At 32.0% G+C, this 19525-nt stretch overlaps 2 protein-coding genes across 2 annotated transcripts; both read right to left on the bottom strand.

The window, feature by feature from the left end:
- Positions 1-1200, bottom strand: LOC101221199 (protein LIGHT-DEPENDENT SHORT HYPOCOTYLS 4). Its single transcript, XM_004135703.2, has one exon. It carries the CDS (start codon positions 1089-1091, stop codon positions 552-554), a length of 540 nt encoding a protein of 179 aa, XP_004135751.1. The 5' UTR covers positions 1092-1200; the 3' UTR covers positions 1-551.
- A 10571-nt stretch (positions 1201-11771) lies between these two features.
- On the bottom strand, positions 11772-14661 carry LOC101220966 (pentatricopeptide repeat-containing protein At4g21300). The gene has a single exon (XM_004135702.3). The coding sequence runs from the start codon at positions 14567-14569 to the stop codon at positions 12023-12025; it is 2547 nt and encodes an 848-aa protein (XP_004135750.2). The 5' UTR covers positions 14570-14661; the 3' UTR covers positions 11772-12022.
- Positions 14662-19525: the final 4864 nt, after the last annotated feature.

Here is a 19525-nt window from a genome sequence, read left to right as displayed (position 1 = left end):
TTGGGAAGAAAGTATTCTGGAATCCACCATCTAATTCTTTTACCATTTTTCTTATCTTCCTTTTTCATAATCAAAGGAATTTCTTTTTCTTTTATCCCCAACTTCAATTCACATCATGACCTAAAAAAAGCACAATCAATCCTCTTTACTCTTTACACAAATTTATAACAAAAACAATACCCATTTCATCAAATTTTAATTTCCACTTCAATTCACTAATTTTATTTTAATACAAACAAAGAAATCAACAAACCCATTTTTTCTTTCTCTAAATATTCTCAATCCCAACAGTCCATTTCCACTATAAGCCACTAGAAGTTCTTTAATTTGTACAAAAAAAAACCCCCAAAATTAAGCATTTTTATCAGTTAAATTCTTCTTGGGAGTGTCATCAAATCCTTTTAATCCAAATATATCCAAAACTCCTCACAGTCTTCAAATTTTTCACGTCAGTTGCGTCGATGATTGTTCAGAATCCGCCATAGACACCGAGCTCGGCGTCGAATATAGCAGAGCAAATTCAATTTTCATCCTTAATCCCTTTCTTTTTCTTACCGATCAATTCCTCGGGATGTTTCTTGAGAATCCTTAACTTTGTTGAGATAAACTTTGACGACGACGGTGTTAAATGGATTCGTCACTGGATTTCCGCCGTTTTCCTCAAACGCGACACGGAGTCGGCCGATGAGAGCAACGAGAGTAGTCCAGGGCTGTTGAGTTGGGCAATCGCAGTAAGGATCCACCGGGTAACGGTGGCCGAAACTAGGGCAGGTGGCGCCATGAATTTTACTCTGCCCTAGTCGGTCGAGATAAGAGAGAAACTCGACGACATTCGATCCACTGCAACAGGCGAGGCTCAATGTCGGACTGCGGCTTCTCAGGTACTGGCGGAACCTATTCCAGTCACGACGTTTGAGGCAGTCGTAGCGGCTGACCAATGGCTGTGGTCGAACCGACACGGAAACGGAGGGGTAGTAGTGGGAGTAGAAAGAATCGGAAGAGGAACGGGTGATGGTGGTGGAGGAAGAGGAGGAGGAGGAGGTTCGACGGGAGAGGGCAGCGGCGGCAGCGGCAGCGACGGCGGCTGACATGGCAAGGAAAAAGCAGAGAGTTATTGTTTGGAAAAATGGGGAAGAGAGGAGGAGAAGAAGAAGAAGAAGAAGAAGGTGAGGGAAAAATGAAAAGAAAGTGAGGGAAGAGGGAGAGAAGGTGAAGAGAATATAAAGGGAAAGAAGAGAAATGGAGGGGCAAAACGGGGAAAAAGGAAAAGTGGTGGGGGCGTGTTTAGGGAGAGAAAAGAAGGGGACCACAGCATTGACAGCCACGTCATGGCATTGAGGACCATTTTCAAGTATCTTTCACGTCATATGATATTGTTCTTCTGCTTCCTTCTTTCCCCTATGGATAACTAACCTTGCTTTTACCTATTCTCATTTCTAACCTTTTTAATATAATTATAACTTTTTCAAAATAATTATTATGCTCAGTTTAGTTATGCATAACATAACCCTATAGGGTGTTACTCTTATTAATATCATACATTATGAGTGACACAAATTAACATTATTATTTTAATATAATGAAGAATAATTGAATCCAACTGTGTATAGCTGGTAAATTGGTTAATGACAACTGTAAAGTTCAATTTCCTTCTCAACTATTATGTTTCAATTTTGACATCAATCCTACCCCAAAAAAGAAAAGAAAAAGAAAATACCATATATATGTAAGATGGGTAATTTTGTGGTACAAAACTCAAATTCAATTCTGTGTTTGATGGGTTTTATGGTTAATTTTAAAATTGTACTACTCTGCACTTTCAATTATTAAAGGAACATTTTGAAAATAAATACTCATTCTAAAGATGTACAATTATACTACCCTACACTTTCAATTAACTATTTGACCCAGTTTTGAGACTCGTGATTGAATTAAAGAAAGCTGGGTAAAAAACAGTGGTATCATTTTTAGGTACGGTAATTTTGAGAGTAATGAAGCAAAATAAAGTTAGTGTTGAAATTTGTGGGGGAGTGATGTAAGTAAGGGAAAGAATAGACATTTGGTGTTCCCATGTATGGTTGCGCCTTGTACGATTCTGCTGTGATAATGCCCGAATATAAAAGCTGACGTGACACTCTTTTTTCCCACATTTTATTTTCTACAATTTTATTTTCCCACTTATATATATAACTTATAACTTCTTCTTTTTAAATTGGATTAGTTACGCCATTCTCGTTCTCTTTTTTCTTTTTTCTTTTTTCTTTTTTCCAATTTCTACTCAATTTTAATAATAATAATAATTCATTTTTCTTTCACTTTTAAATTCCAAAATACCCTCTCTTATTAGATTACTTCAATTATTAAAAATTAAATTCCATTCCTCACGCTCTCAATTATTTAATTCCCACATATCTGAATATGCCTTATGCTCAATAATTACATCTCTTTTCAACTTAACTTCCTTTAATCATATCATATCCACTTCAATTTTCATTATTTTCTTTTTAAATACTTCAAAATAATCCTTTTTAACCTTTACAGACTAATATTAGAGACTACTATTGTGATTTTAGAAGTCAAGTGTTTATTAGAGATTTGAAATTTTATATAGGTGTCTATTTCTTTAAAAAGAAATATTTTTTTTTCTCATTTAAGCCACGTTCTTTATTTTGTTTAATACTTTAATGTCTAACTATAATTAGTATTTATTAAAAGTGACCATTAAGTAATCGGAGTAAATACAATTACTAAAATTGTAAAATATTAGTTTATTGAGTTTTTTTTTTTTTTTTTTTTTTTTTTGTCTCAATGAATGATTTTCTTTTATTATTTTTTTTCCTTTCTCTTTTTATGAGAACAAATAAATAATACACACTATGCTTAGTTGGAGAAAAGGAATACACAAAAGTGTGGGCAAACAATAAAGATAACATCACTCCAAAATTCAATCCAATCAATAAAGTGTACCTAAATTTACTATTTATTTTGAAGATCAAATAATACTTTTTCACACTTTAAAATAAAAATAAAAAATCATATATTCTTTCTTTTTCTTCTTTATTAATTTCCAATTGTAGTATTTAATTTGGTTATTACCCCTTAAATCTTCACATTCATCTCCTCCAATAATATTCCTCTAGGGGCAGATGCTAAATAATTCATTCTATTTTAACTTTTGTTCTTTAAAGCTCTTTTATCTATTTGTTCATTAAATTTAAAATTATGCTATACTTTTTTTGTATTACATCATAGTTAATTAACAATATTTGAAGCATGGATGTTATATATTTACGACCGCCGTCAGAGAACAAAATTGTGAAGCAGATAGCAATTTGGGAGTGTAAGAATCTAAAACTATATATGAATACAAATGTCCTAAAGAATCTAAAAATATTGAAATAAGAGACTTTGGGCAATTTCAATAACTTTCATCCAAGACTAAGACTCCAAGTAAGATTCTTTTGATGGAACAAACATGAACCTTTTAGATAACTCTAATTTGATTACAAATTACAAATTACATATTATTGATATATGACTAAAAAATATAGACTTTTTTGGTTTAGAAAAATTTAAAGTTTTGAAATGGACAAGACAAATAGATATTGTAGTGGTGGAAATTAATTTATGAATAATTAGGAGGGAGAGTGTATTTTCTTGATTTTGTAATATTGAAAAAGACACGTATTGAATTGAAGTTGTTAAAAAGAAAAATGGTGCCACACAGACACCATTATATATGTATGTATGTATGTATATTATATATGAATATTAATGGAGTTTGAAGTTTGTGAAGAGATGGTAGAGTATGGTTTTGATTGGGATATTTGGGAAGGAAAAAGCTGAGGGTCATTGGTGGCCACAATTCCAACCCCACTTAGGTATCATTATGAGGATAATATTTCATGTGAAAGTGATACCCTTATTTGTTCTTTACTACTACATTTTTTCTTTCTTTAAAATTCAATTTGAAGTGACATTTATGTTTTCACTCTCTTTCTGTGGATATGATATCTTTAAATTCAATTTGAAGTGACACATTTATGTTTTTAACTCTCTCTTTCATTTCTGTATGTATGATATCAAGTTTATAAATTTATATCAATTTATCTCATTTAATTTTATTGTTTGTTTTAACACGCTTATAATATTTTCTCTAAATATAATAAAATCTTTATAAATGATAGATTCCAAGAGCCGGTTTAAATGATAGGTTCCAAGAGCTGAGGAATCCTAACCTAGGGTATCGTCCTTTGTATGAGTTATCAAGTCGTATTAGGTTATCTCTCTAGTTAAATGGTTTAGACATGCATTTGACATGTTCCATGCATTCATCAAACTTTTAGGCTTGGCCCTCGACCTCATTATTGGTCAAGGTCAAGGTCGAGGTTGAGGAGGTTGGTTTGGCTTTTGCTCAAACAATCTTCCTCTAAAAGTCCAAATTGGTTGTAGCATGCTCTGTTAAATCACTGAATAGAAAAGGTCGGCCTCAACCAGTCTTTGGTCGAAACCGAGGCCGATCGAGCTACTTTGGGTCAAAGGCCAATTAGATATTTTTCTTAAGCTCATTTCATCCTCTCGTCCTAGTTGTTTGTCTATTTACTATTGTTTTCTTTGCCTAGCTAGTAGCTTCTTTTTCTTCATTTCGGTGCTTCTGCTTATCCTTTAGCCCGAAAATCCCACAACAAATATCACCTTGTGTTTAATCAATCAATTTAATTGTGAATTGATTATTTATAAATCTTTACAATTGAGATTTTTTTATATTTAGGTATTGAGATCATATCATAAATAGAATATCTTTCATCTATTCATCTATCTTGAGGTCTAGATCTAAAAAAAATTAGTAAGACCTCTTGTCCACAGGTACATACAAGTGTCAATTGAGCTGAACTCATGTTGGCAAAATGTATCTATAAAATTTACCTATAAAATATCCTAAAAATGTACCTATAAAATTTATTGAAAAATTTTAAATATGGAAGACTAAATTATAAAAAATACCCATAAACTTTGCATTTTGTGTAAAAAAAATACATCCAAACTTTCAAAAGTTTAAAAAATATCATCAAACTTTAGAAAAGGGTTAAAAAATACCATTTATCGTTAGTTTTAGATGAAAATCGTTAAAGTTTTGTTTCAAATATAACCTGAGAACTATTGAAATGTTTCAAAATTACCTTTGAAATTAAAAAACAGTTGAAAAACTATTCTCAAAATTAGTTTATGAACTGAAACCATTGATATCTCGTTGCAAAAATGATTATGAGTAATTGAAAATATATCTATCGTTAGTATAATGATAAATCTATTTAAAACTATTATGTTAATATCTCGTCGATAAATTTAGGCTCTTCTAACCATAGAGAATATTCATTCTCAATAAATCAAAATGCACAATAGTAAAGATAATGAAGTATTGTCTCTAATGCATGTAACGTTCCCTTCTTCTAACACAAATCGAAACAACTAACTGGATGACAAACCGAATGACCAAAACTCTAACTGGAGGACTAAGTGTCATTTAAATATGCAAGTCAAAATCACAAATGAGCAACTCTAATGTCTATAGAAACCACGCACTGAATAAAAGAAGACGTCAACAGGAAAAATAGAAAAGACAACCACCGATAAAGATAGTATTTTGCAAAATCAATATTTTGGTAGACCATTCCTTTCTCAAAACAACAACACTGCTATGAAATTTTCGACATCTGAAGCCATAAAACAAATATTGCTAATCTCATAAAACCTAACAATTTTAAATAGAGACATTGTTTATTATTTATAGTTTTTTTTTCAACCGTTTTAGTTCATATGCAAATAATGTTTTTTAAAACTTTTTATTTAATTTCAAGAGTATTTTTGAAACTTTTCAAAAGTTCATCCGCATTTTTTAAACAAAACTTTAACAGCTTTCCTCCAAAACTAACGACAAAGGTATTTTTGAATTCTCATTAAATTTTCTTTTTTAAAAATAATTCCAAACTTTTGAAAGTTTAAAAGTATTTTTTAGAGACAACTCTTGAAAGTTAATTTTTATTTTATTTTTACCCAAAAGGTAACGTTGAGGAATATTTTCTATAATTTAGGAAATACATAAATTGAATACATATAAAGATGATTATTTTTGAAAGAAAGAGAATAAAAGGCGTATATACATATAGAGGGGCCGTGGCCATAGCCTCCTCAAACTGTCCTAGCTTGAATGCTAAATAATTAATATAATGCTCAAAGTACACCTAAGAATATATATGTGTAATGTGACATAAATTTGTCATTTCAATATTTTCTTGACATTTTAAGTATATGTTAGCTCAACTATTAATTTCATGCCTGACATATAGATTAGATTAGCTATAAATTACTTAACACACATTTCATTTCAACTTAGGATAACCTTTTTAAGTTTGGTACAAAGTTACATCACCTCCCCAAATTTAAAAGTTTTAATTAAGGAGTTGGATTAAAATAAATTAAAGAACAAATTATTTTAAATCATAAAACTTTTATGGTAAGAATATCAAAATCTATATGTTATAAACTATTATTTTTTGATATATATATATATATCTTCAAATATATATTTTTTAAAATATTTACACTTTGTTTAATTATTCTTAAAATGATTCCAAATTTGAATGAACCCAACAAATTCAAATTTTATATGTTTTTCTGAAGGTATATGTATTATCAACTTTCTGTTTTCAGCTTAATTAAATTTGGCATTATATTACTTAATCCATTTTTTATTCCGATTCAAAATTCATGACAAAGTTAACATCCTTTTCAACATACAAAATTTCTTAATCATTGTTTTTAATTAATCATCTAATATAATTGTATCGACCTTCCAACAATATCAAACAACAAAGCTGTCAATCTTTGAGATTTTTTTCTTTCATGTCATCATCTAGGAAAAAAGAGCATGAAACAACAATAACAACACATCAAGGAACGTCGACAAGGTCGCATGGGCATTGTCGATCGAGTTTTCTTGGCTTAGAAGAATAGTTTTCCAAGGACAACCACCATGGGATAATAATTTAGTGATAAACAGTGAAGTTTGAGCCAAAAACAGTCCATGTTAAGAGCTCCTAAAATGCCTATGCTTACAAATTAAAGGCACAAAGAAATAGTACAAGTAGCCATATGCTCTTTACCTTTTTAATACTGTCTTGAATATGAACAAATCCCTGAAATGCATTCACACACAATAAGGAGGAGGAGAAGAAATCTGTAAACAATTAAATAGAGATTTAATAACAATAATCCCCTCTTAATTAATTAAGATGTTCATGAACCAAAGAAGATGAATTGATCAATTAGTTGAACAATAATTATCATATAGATATATATGTTAAATTTATTTACTTTTTGTTTAAAATCATATATATTTTGTATTGTGTTAATTCATGTTTAATTCTATGTTCTTTTTTAAAAAAGAAAATTAGGTAAATCATCCAAACATGGGCGAACTTAAATATACATTCAATTTTAATGTAATTTCAATAATGTTTTAATACAAATTTTGGGGGGTAAGGTGTAACCTTGAAATATTCTCGTAATCCATTGTTTCAAATACTACACCACTAAATCTAAAAGCCAATATATACTCAAATCTCTTTAATTCAATGCCAATAAATTGTAGGCAACAATCATATCACAAGATGACTTATAATGTAGAATGATCAAAGAGGACCCCTAAAGGGAAGGGAATATGGTGTTAGGTCTGCCACATGACCAACTGAAATTAAAGCCATGAACTATGTCATCTAGTAGTGCTCCCAAATGGTATAAATAAACTAAATGAAAGTGAAATCAACTTGCTTTGATGATAGATATATATAGAATGATGTGACTAAAAGCCTTAACGTTCTATTTACCAAATATATATTTTTTTTCAGTAATATGTGGAGTTGAGAAGTTGAACTTTCTTGGTTGTGTGTGTGTGTATTTATATATATATATGGTATTAAACTAGTTAGCTTAAGTTGAGAGAATATGGAAATGGAGTTGGAATAAGAACATAATTTAAACTAATTATTAATAGGAGTCAAAATCAGAATAAGGATAACTTCTTCTTATATGTTGCCTGTGAACTGTTACCACTTATAAAAGAATTTTTTAAACTAATTTTATACACACATATTTAGACAATGCTATTAGATTGGAACAAATATATACATTATACAAGATACACTAATGGTAGAAACAAGAATAAAAGTATCCATTCCTCACCATCGGGTCGTTTGATAACACATTTTCTTACCCTGGAACTTGCCTACGTTTTTTGTTTGTTCCAAAGATTTTCACAAATGATACAGTTGTTTCCATAAACCAACATGAGTTCTTTCAAACGTAATAACAGTGGCTTCCTCTTTATTTAATATTTTGATTCTTGTAAAAGATGTTATTTTTGTAGACAAGTCTATTACTACTCGTGTCTTTTTCATGTTCTTTGAGAAGAGTGAACAAATTTACTCATATACTTTTGCAACTTTGATACCCTCTTAGAACTTTTTTCTCGATAATATTGTCCTATAAATTTCCGAAGGGGAGGTCCTAAAAAATCTAGAAAACTAAAAGGATTTTTTTTAATATTTTTGTTGAACAAAAGAGAATATATATACTGACTCATTCATATAACTTTTTGTCTGATGCTTCATTACAAATATTTCATGTGCTTTGATCAAATGGGATAATTACATTATATTATAAAAAGATTTTTTTAGGAAAAAGAAACTAAGATTTTTTTCCTTAGAAAAGAAAGGGCATATTTTTTTCTCTCTTTTTCCCTCAAATATTCTCTATCCTACTCTCATTAATAATTAATAATAGGATAAATTGCTAATGATAAGAAATGAGTTCTCAAACGTATATAAAGGTAAGTTTAATGATTTAATTTTAAAAATAACTAAGGGTTAATTTTGTATAAAGAGGTAGGGCAGAAAAATATGAAGAATGTTTCCATATAACATCTAAAATTGTACAACAACATTATATTGAATGCTCTAAATTATGATAGCCTATAATTATTTGTATATGGAAGTTTCTAAATCCTATGACTTCCTTTCTTTTTGGTATAACTTTTTCAACCCTTTCATATCACACTTGATGCTTTTTATATTTATTTTAGACCATCCAAAATTTCAACTTGCAACATTTGTAGGCCTAACTCCATAGTAGTCATTAAAAAGAAAAATAGAAATGTCCTAGTAGCTTCACTAATCTCAAATTCTTTACTTTTTCTTTTCCTTTTCTACTCTACTTTTACGAAAAGAAACTCCAATTATATATTGATATTAAATAATAAAAAAATATAATTGTAATAGACTTCTATTATATATCTATCAAGTATTACTAATAAGTATTGCTTGTAAGTAATCCTATCGTATGAAATGTTTTAAGGAGTAATTACATAGGAAATAAGAATTTAAAAAGTCAAAAACATATGGAAGGAAACTTTTCTTTTTCTTTCTTCTCATCTTTAATCTTATCATGACACGTAGGAATGGATCTTCTATCATATCCTCAAGATCTGATTAAACTTATACTCTTCCAAAACACACCAAACTTAAAATTAACAATAATAATTATAATTAAAATATCCTCTTGTTGATTAAAAAAAATAAAATTGAACTTCATTTTAATATTATTTGAAAGTATATAAGAATATAAAAGTGATAAATTGAGGTAAATAACAACAATGATAACAGGGTAGTCGAAGTAGAATAGATGTGAAAGCATGAACATTGTTGATGTTAATATGAATATGATGGAAGAAGAAGGTTGAATATAATAGTTGGCATGAGAAATTAGGTTCGATTTTCTGAGTATTGAAATATAAAGGTGACAGCTGGTGCATGTTGTTGAAGATGTGCCAGCTGCTAATCAATTGTCACACACACACACTCTCTTCTTATCATTTCATTATTCACATTTTATTTCATATGATTAAGCAGAACAGAGATTTGGTTGCAACCTATGAGCTGCCAAATTCTGCTTTTTCATACATTCTTCTCTTCTTAACAAACATACATCCATTTCTTTTCTTTTCTTTTCTTTTCTTTTCTTTTTTTTCCCTTTTTAAATTACCATCATATTCCTTCTAAGACACATTTCCAACATTAATTATTTACCAAACATATTATAACTACCTTCTTTCTTATATAAATTCATTGAATTTTTCCTAACCAAATTTGAACACTTCTCCCCCAATTTCATCTCTTTTTATATTACTATTATTATGTTTGTCCTAAATGTTATATTTGTGGATTGAATCAATTTTTGAAGTTTTCTAACTTTAGGTGGGAATGTGAGAAAGCAACCCATAGAATTTGGTTTGTAATTATTGATTTAATTAAGAGAACCGAGGGAAGCAAGCGTATGGTCAAATTTTATGATCAATTTACGAACCATTCACATTTATAATAGCTGGTTGTAGCTAAGCAAGCTATGCCTTGTCCCACAAGGCATACTCATATTAACAATTTATTCAACCAAAGAAGTACAAACCATTTAATTTGTTTAGTTTTGTTTAAATTTAATTTGTTTAGTGTGTTTGCATCCAACACTGCAATAAGTACTAAACATCTGTAGATACCATACATATTGTCACACACATTAGTTGTACAAAGAAATTATAAAGAAAAAAAAAAAAAACTTTCATTTATTGTCATTATTGACAATGAATACCGATGAAAGGTCTTTTTCTTTCTTTCTTTTCTTTTTGATGAAAAGACAAGCGGTCTCTAACCACTAAAATGTATAGCCTTCAAAGAATTATTGATGCATTGAGTAAAGATTTATGATACATGCCTTCATTTTTATCACTAGAAAATGAATTTCGTGACATTTTAGAAAAATTTGAATCGAGTTCCTATTTAAAAAAATATTGCACAAGACTACTTCACTATTGGTTAGATAAGTATTGTACACTTCATAACTAAAAATTGACATATGTAACAAAATATATTAAACTCATTGTTTCATGCATAAGAATGCATAGAGTTATTGATTTTGAATTTTCTTCCAGAACAAAAATGATAGATAATTAATATATATATATATATATATATATATATTTATCATCATATTCATAGTTCATACACGTGTTTCATATTCATATACAAGCTTTCTTTGGACAAAAAATTGATTCAAACCTCAACTTCTACCACTTAACTTCCAAGTTTGCTATGAACCATTGAATCTAACGGAGGTGTTCATTTTTATTTGATTGAAATGTTGGTTTAGTTTGATATAAAATTATAAACTAAAGACTGAACCAAATCTTTATCTATATCAATTTGATTTGGAAAAATTCTAATATCAAACCAAACCATAAAGACTCCAATAATGTAAACCTTTTCTTAAAGATCAAACTTAAAAAAGGAAAAAAAAAAAAAGGACAGTGGAATACGGAAAGGGTCATAGGAGGGAGAAAGAGATGAGGAGAATGGACGGAGCTTAACATCATATCATTAATGAGTTTGAGGCAGAGGGTCTTATCATTCTTTGGTGTCCACAAAATTTATATTTTAAATGAATTTCAGTGTCCCTATCAAGTTCTGAAACGTCAGAGCAGCATTGGGATCTATCATCTGTGTGGGTCTCCCCATATTTCATCTGTTCAATAATTGCTCACCCACTTTTGTCTTCATCTCCCTCTAGAATTTCTTTGTTCAGATCCTTGTCTCTTTGAGCAATGTGTGAACTAAGCTAATAATTCAGTCTAATTTTATCTTATCTGATTACAGAAATAGGGAAACTTTCTCTCTCAGCTCTTATATGAATGCATTTCAGAGAGAGTAAATGAAATGTTATGAAGAGAAATGAGATTTCCCGATCAACAGATTAAGAAAATACTCATAACATTATTCTCTTGAAAAATATTGTGAACTAAACAGAGTTGGAAAATGTGACATCTACAAGAAACAATTGGATATAATGAAAAAATCTTGTGAACTAACCATAGCTTGTCTAACTGTAACACAAACATTTCAATTTCTAACTGTGCTTCTCAATTGTCAATCGATTTACTCAGAAGTTGTGGGTGCATTGGAAGGTAAAGTTGTGGAACATACCCTTCTTTTTTCAGTTCTAAAAGAAGACTATCCAGCACGGAATAGATCTGAGCAGTAAGCGGATGGCTTCCATCTGCTGCAACGAACATGTGGGTGGCATTATTGACCTCGATCCAGCTATAACCAGGAACTTTTCGAACTCCTCGTTCTTTCATTATGCTTCGTACTTTAAGCACCTTCCTCCATTTTCCAGCCCCAGCCTGCACATTAGCAAGCAATACATAGTACCCAGAGTTCAAAGGGTCTAAATCAAATAGATGTTTTGATGCCACTTCCGCAAGCTCAACATTTCCATGAATGTGGCAGGCCCCGAGTAGTGTTCCCCAAACACCAGCATCTGGAGGGAATGGCATACTATTTATGGTTTCAAATGCTTCATCCAGACGACCCGCACGCCCAAACATATCGGCCACGCAGGCATAGTGCTCCATTCGAGCTGGGATCCCGTATTCCTCTGTCATGAGGTGGTAATATCTAATTCCCTCATCAACTTGGCCAGCATGACCACAAGCAGATATGATACCAAGAAAGGTGACATGATCTGGCTGGATGCCGTTTCTCAACATTTCATGGAATAGAGCAAGACACTCCTTCAAATCACCATGGTTGCCATAGGCAGAAATGATGCTATTCCATGAGACTTCATTTCTTTCTTGCATCCTGTCGAAAACTCTCCGAGAGAAGTTCAAGTTTCCACACTTAGCATACATGTCTATCAGTGAGCTCTCAGCATAAAGGTCAGATCTTAAAGGGCCTTTGATCATTAAACCATGGATCTCTTTTCCATAATGGAGAGCAGGTAAGTTAGCACACGCAGATAGAGCACCAGATATGCTCACACAATCATACCGAGTTCCCTCCATTCCCATCTGGCGGAAAAGGTTGATGGCCTCTCCTGGCCTGCCGTTCTGGGAACAACTCGTAATCATGGAGTTCCAGCAAATAGCATCTTTTTCAGTTATTCGGTTAAAAACTCGACAAGCCAAATCCAATCTTCCACATTTTGCATACATGTCCAGAATAGCACTGCCTACATGACATTTTTCATCGAGCTTAGTCTTTATGATACTACCATGCAATTCCTTTCCTAAGTTTAAAGCGGCCAAGCCAGCAAAAGCTGGAAAGATACTAGAAAAAGTCACTGAAGTAGGCTTCATTCTCTCTTGCACCAACCATCTAAATGCCTCCAATGCTTCCTTGTTCTTCCCATTAAGCACGTACCCAGAAATCATGGTCGTGCACACTACAGTATCAAACGAACTACTCTGGCACAAAATTTTTTGTGCCATTTCCACATCCCTGCACTTGAAGTAAATATCAATTAGAGCACTTTTTAAGAACACATCCAAAACTACAGCATGTCTTATGATGTAACCATGAATTTCCTTACAATGTTTGAGACTCAGCAACTCATTAACACATGGTAAAAAACTTGCAAAAGTGATCGAGTCGGGCTTTATTCCTGCAGATATCATCCCTCGAAACAAATGTTCAGCCTCACCCATCAAACCATTCTGTACATATCCAGAAATTATTCCATTCCAACTCACCAAGTCACTTTGTGGCGACGTGTCAAACAGTTTACGTGCAGCTTGTAAGCATTGGCATTTCGAGTACATAGCCAACAATGTATTAGCTACTGGAGAATCCAACTCCAGTCCACAACTAACAGCAATCCCATGAAGTTGAGTACCTAAGTCAAGCATTGCCTCTGAGGCACAAACAGATAAGACACAAGCAAAGGTTACCGAATTGGGCTTAATCTCACTATGTCTCATTTCCAAAAAGATCTTAATGGCATTACCCGAATCTCCATTTTTCACATAACCATTAAGCATGACATTCCACAAAACACTATCCTTCTGAGGAATATTATCAAATAGATACTGAGCATCACTCAAATGACCATTCTCTGCATACAACTTAATTAAAGAACTGCCCACAAAGACGTCCTCTTTAAGACCCATCAAATTAACAGTCTCATGAACAATCTTACCCATCTTCACACTTTTCAAACCACAGCAGGCTTTAACCACATAAGGAAATGTATACTTATCAGGAGAAACTCCAGCACCCAGCATCTTCAAATAAAACAGCAAAGCATAATTAAACTGACCCATCATTGTAAACCCCCTAATCATCCAATTCCAAGCAGAAGTACATCCCAATTGAAGAGTATAAAACAAGTTCTTGGCATCCTTGAGACTGCCAGTACGCACATACATACCCAAAACTCTAGGACCCAAATCTCCATTTTGAGCAAGTCCACTGACAATGGCCTGAGCATGAGATTGTTTACCTTGAGGAAGATGAGTATGGTCGTTACAAGCTTGAAGGATTGATGCCAGTACCGATTCTGCATTTGACGAAAGCAAAGTGGGGTTTATAGGGGTTTTGAAGTTGGATTGAGTAGAAAAGAGAAACCGAGGCGGAGAGAGACGAGAAAGGAATGTGGAAGATGAGGAACAAAATTTGTAGAACATGCTTCGTTGATCAAATCATGTTCGTTTACGCGGAGGCCCAGCCCTCCCTCCAACTTCCGATTAAGCATCAAAATAGGGTTTGTAAAAATATTTGGAAAAAGAAACAAACAAGAACAAATAGATTCAAAATTATTTTTCTAAAAAATTGGGCTCTTTTTGTCCATTTTTTCAATTAGATTAAAATTACCTTTTAAAAGAAATTTCTTATGAAAAAAAAAAAAAACTATTTACAAACTTAAAAGTTTCAAATGCAAATACTATTTTGAACTTTCCAAGCGGATTATCAGTCAGCTGAAAGAGCACGAAAGTAGTTCAACAAATACTTAAAACTAAACAATTCTTCAAATTCTACAAAACTTATCTTAGAGTTTTAAACAAGTTCTGAAAAACAAAATCCCCCAAGCTAGCTACCTCATTCTTAAAACCTTATAGAGGAAAATTGTTGTTCAATATGACACGTTTTGGATTTGTTATTTCAAAAGTAGCACATTCTTTCAAAAGCCATAGTTTTGTTTTTCTCGGACAATCTTGGTCGAAAACGTCCTTGAGACATCTTGTGAAGTTCGTGTGCCGATGATTCATCCCAAATTTAGGTGAATATTATGAAATGCATACCTGGATTACTTTTTCGATTGTGAAAATGCCCTCATTTTTTAAAATGTTATTATTATTATTATATTAATTAAATGGCTTGCTCAACAAGTTTCACCCTCAACAACTCCCAATAAACTTTTTACAGGTGTTTGGTCATTTCTCTCGTTTCCTTCTCATCCACTCCCACATTTTATTGTCATTTGCATACTTATTAGGCTAACAATTGCTTCTTTTATGTATTCTCTTATATATTCTTGGTGCTAATTTAAATATCTCGATCGAGTTTGTTTATATTTATCCCAAAATTAGTATAGGGTTTCAAATCTTGGCCAAGTGTGTAATAATTTCACCTTGAGATTTTGGTTGCTTAATTAATTTTCTTTATATATTTGCAGGATGCCTCATGTGTTTATCAGATTTGGTGGTGAATGGAAGGAGAGTGAGAAACAATTTGTCAGAGGTTAAATGAAATGGTTGAATGTCAACGCTAGTATAAAATTTGAGAAGTCATAAGGAAAAAATTATAGAATTAGTGGGATAAATTTAGTCGAATATGATTTGATTATGAGATGTTTGTGTAATATGAAACCTCTTATATATACTTTTGTTACTAGTAATCAAGAAGATCTTCAACTTTTTTAACTGTTGACGATGTGTCTAAAGTTGCGATTTTGGTTTCTAAGGTATTAACACCATCCTATCAATCTAGGAGTACTTCTACGTCATTTACTATTCCAATGGCCAAAAAACATTAACTTATTGTCACCTGAGCCAAACCTTTAGTTAATCCCAGAGTACAGTGGTGTCTTAAATGAAGTCTGAGATTTGAGTCTATTGACTACTGACGTGTTTCATTTAGAGCTAGGAGATGATACAAATGGATTAGTTAGCATGATCCATGTAGACTCATCGGACGAGGATTTTATCGACAATGGCAATGCATTTGGCATAGAGATGTCATCGAATTATGATGTCGACGTAAATGTTGAGGTGTTTGAGGTAACTGAGGCGGATTTCAATACTAATCTAGCAAAGCATATTGAATTGATGGATGATCATATACCAATGGCAACTTTTAGTTCTTTTACTACTTATACCAACAAGGTGCACCTTCCTTTTCGATAACTCAATTATAAGAACTCAAAAGTCAAACATTTAAAAATCACATCTAAATAAGAGGTATTTTTCTAGAATGCATGTGAGTGAGGATAAAACATGCTGAAAGGACTCGTATTGGTTTGTGGAGACAACTTTCACACTGATAAGTTTTTTAAGACAAGTAAGAATGATATTGTCAGGTCGTAGAAGAATGTCGGGGATCCAAATTCTGAATCCTAGGTCTGGGGTGTTACATATTACTTATGCGAGGGGTGGAGACCTTGAGAAGCTGCATTGTCCATGGTAAGAGGGTCCCCTAAAGATTCTTACACCTTGTTAGCTTGATACAGGGAAGCATTGAAGAATTCTAACCCTAATACTTGGCACTTGGGGCATCTATTAGAGGTTTTTTAAACTACATCAGACTAATTATCATGGTTGATGTTGCACATTGCAAGGGAAAAGTATAAGGATATCATGCTCATAGCATGCTCCTCTTTTAGGTAAGCACATACTTCAAATGGATAAGGTTAGAATTTTAAACTGCATCAGATTGAAATTTCAAGACTCCCATCTAGATAAGCATGCTCCTCGTTCGGAGGCTCAATCTCCTCTATACGGGCCTGAAAGTGGAACATTAACGACTATTAGTTATTAAACCATGAACCCTAAAGTACTATAATAAAGGTGGAAGAAGAAATGAAAATCATAACGTACCATTTGCAACCCGAAAACTTGTGATTGAATCACCTTTAACCTAGGTGAGTAAGTGAAGTCCATTGAATGATGTGTGGTATCACACCATTTGAAGCCCTATTGGCAACCTAGCCACTAATAGACCGTATTACCGTATAAGCTGAAACCTACAAATGCAACAATGATGTTAATAAAAGAATAATAAGCACAAAATTTTAACTACTAGAAATAAAACATAATAAGCATAAAATTACTAAAATGAAAGGTGAAGGAAAATCCTTATTAGCTATACGACTTTAGAGACTTTTATTCACAGGTTTCTTCATGTGCAAGACAACTTTTCCATTTAATACCCCTTTCAAACTACTAAGAGTCTTAACCCATATCAATCATTGTCCAGTCGCAACTAATGAACTCCTCTAAATTGTATATAAGACCCAACAGGGTTCAATCCCTATGTTGTCTCCTCTCTTTCATTGCTAGCTCGATGAGATAGAATAGGGACATGACTTAAAAAAAAGGGTGCTACTTTTGAAATAACAAACTCAAAATTTGTGGTTTCGGACAATTTTCCCTTACAGAAGAAAATTAAAATTTTCGATTAAAGATTCTTAGATATTATTGTGATGGGGTAGACAATGAATTATAGAACCTCATAAAAATTTATTTTGATTGAAAACTGTGAAAAACAACTATGACGATTACATTAAATCAAAAGCCATGTGGAAAAAAAAATCAAATAATCAAAAGAGAGGTAATGGCAATGGTGCAAACCTGTTCAACGTAGATGTGCAACCAGTGAGAAGGACAAGCGATGATTGAAAGAGATGTGGGATTGCGAAGCAATGGGAAGATGAAACGAATATCCTGTATTAGGTGGGATTGGCCGAACCGAATCAGAATGGTCATAGATATAAACGTACTGAACCAAAATGAATCGATTTGGTCCAGTTCGGTGGTTTACTCCCAACCTTCTGTTCTTGAATTGAATTTTCGTGAGTATTAAGAAAAGTTGCAATGTACAAGATGAGCCAAAACTAAAAAAATTCTATATATGAATGATAGACCTATACATTAAAGATATGTTCTTTTTCTTTTTGGGCAAATGACTCAAAATACCCAAATTCCAAAAACTTAAAAAATAATCATCCTATTTTCTCAGTATATGTTTTCTTTAACCTTTGTGAAAAGTGAGATTTTTATTTTACAATTATATTGCCATAATATTAAATACTAAAAATGATCTAGGTTTCAAATTTTGTTCAATTATAAGTATGGTTGGAAAGACGTAAAAGAACATGTGTAGCAAAAACGAAGTCGTATTAAGATTGTTATGAATCATGATCAAATTGTATGCTAATGATCTAACTCTAATAATAGATTAGTTGATGAACTAAACAAATATCTAATTCACTAGTACATTATGGGGCTCACAACATCTTCCAATGACTATGGTTAGAAACATTGAAATGGCAACAAGCAAACAAAGAAGGAAGTATTTAAAACCCAACAAAGCATTTAACGTCAAAAAGGTAATCTAAGAAACTAAAAATCAGAATCACTTCAAAGTATAAGAATACCCCTGATGTATAATATAACCATGCAACATGCAAAGAGTCAAAAACTAAACCCATATCCAACTCAATTTCCATAAAATAAGAACAAGCTGTAATAAAAGAGAGATAGCCCAATAACAGGTTGAAAAACCAATATTAAAAAATTAAATAGATACAACTAAAATTTAGAATGTACCAACAAATAATAAAGAGAAAGTTAACCTAAGTGTTCCTAGCTAAGAAGACATGGAGGGTGTTATATCTCATCAAACATGCAAATACCAATATTCCAAAACTACACACATTTAAATCATGATCTTCATCATTTGTTGTAAAACTACTTAAAAGAAATATGTACCTTTAAAGCCAGACTTTTCATATATGATAGTGATTTTGTGTTTGCGTACTTCATTGACTTCAGCTTATGTAACTGTTTAGAGATAGACCATGGAAAAATCAACTAGAATTTTAATGAAGTTATTAGTAAGCCAGAAAATGCCATGTCATGATATTCAAAACAAACGAACAAAAACATTGAGTTATGTTCTGCAAAACAATTAATCAAAAGGAATTGTCAAGTCGTACCTAAATTCTAAACAAAGAAGAAGCACCAAAAGCCAAACCAAAGACTCTCCTCAATTTTTCTCCACGCTTTCAAAGTATCAAGAGAGAGTGTCTTCCTTGTAGTTCTAAATTAAACAATTCTTGAAGAAACCATAAAACTAAAAAGCTTTAAACGTGTGTTAGGAGGCCACATTGGCAAGTCAGAAAGGAGCTTGGGTTCAAATATCTAACATCTTAGTTGATCATAAATATCTTAATTGGCTACACTTGAGTAGAATCAAAGATCATGAGAAGTCCAGAATTAACATAAAAAACAAACAAGGAGAGAAACTGTAGTATGGCACAAAAGCATAAACAAAATTTTAAATACGCATATAGCTAGCATCCTATTAATCTTTTGCATTAGAAGGAAAAGGAACTATCATTAATCACCTTAGAAACTTTTTCC

Source organism: Cucumis sativus, chromosome 1 (assembly GCF_000004075.3).
Source record: "Cucumis sativus cultivar 9930 chromosome 1, Cucumber_9930_V3, whole genome shotgun sequence".
NCBI lineage: Eukaryota > Viridiplantae > Streptophyta > Magnoliopsida > Cucurbitales > Cucurbitaceae > Cucumis > Cucumis sativus.
The sequence above is the reverse complement of the archived record's forward strand: the minus strand, read 5'-3'. Positions and strand labels throughout refer to the sequence as shown.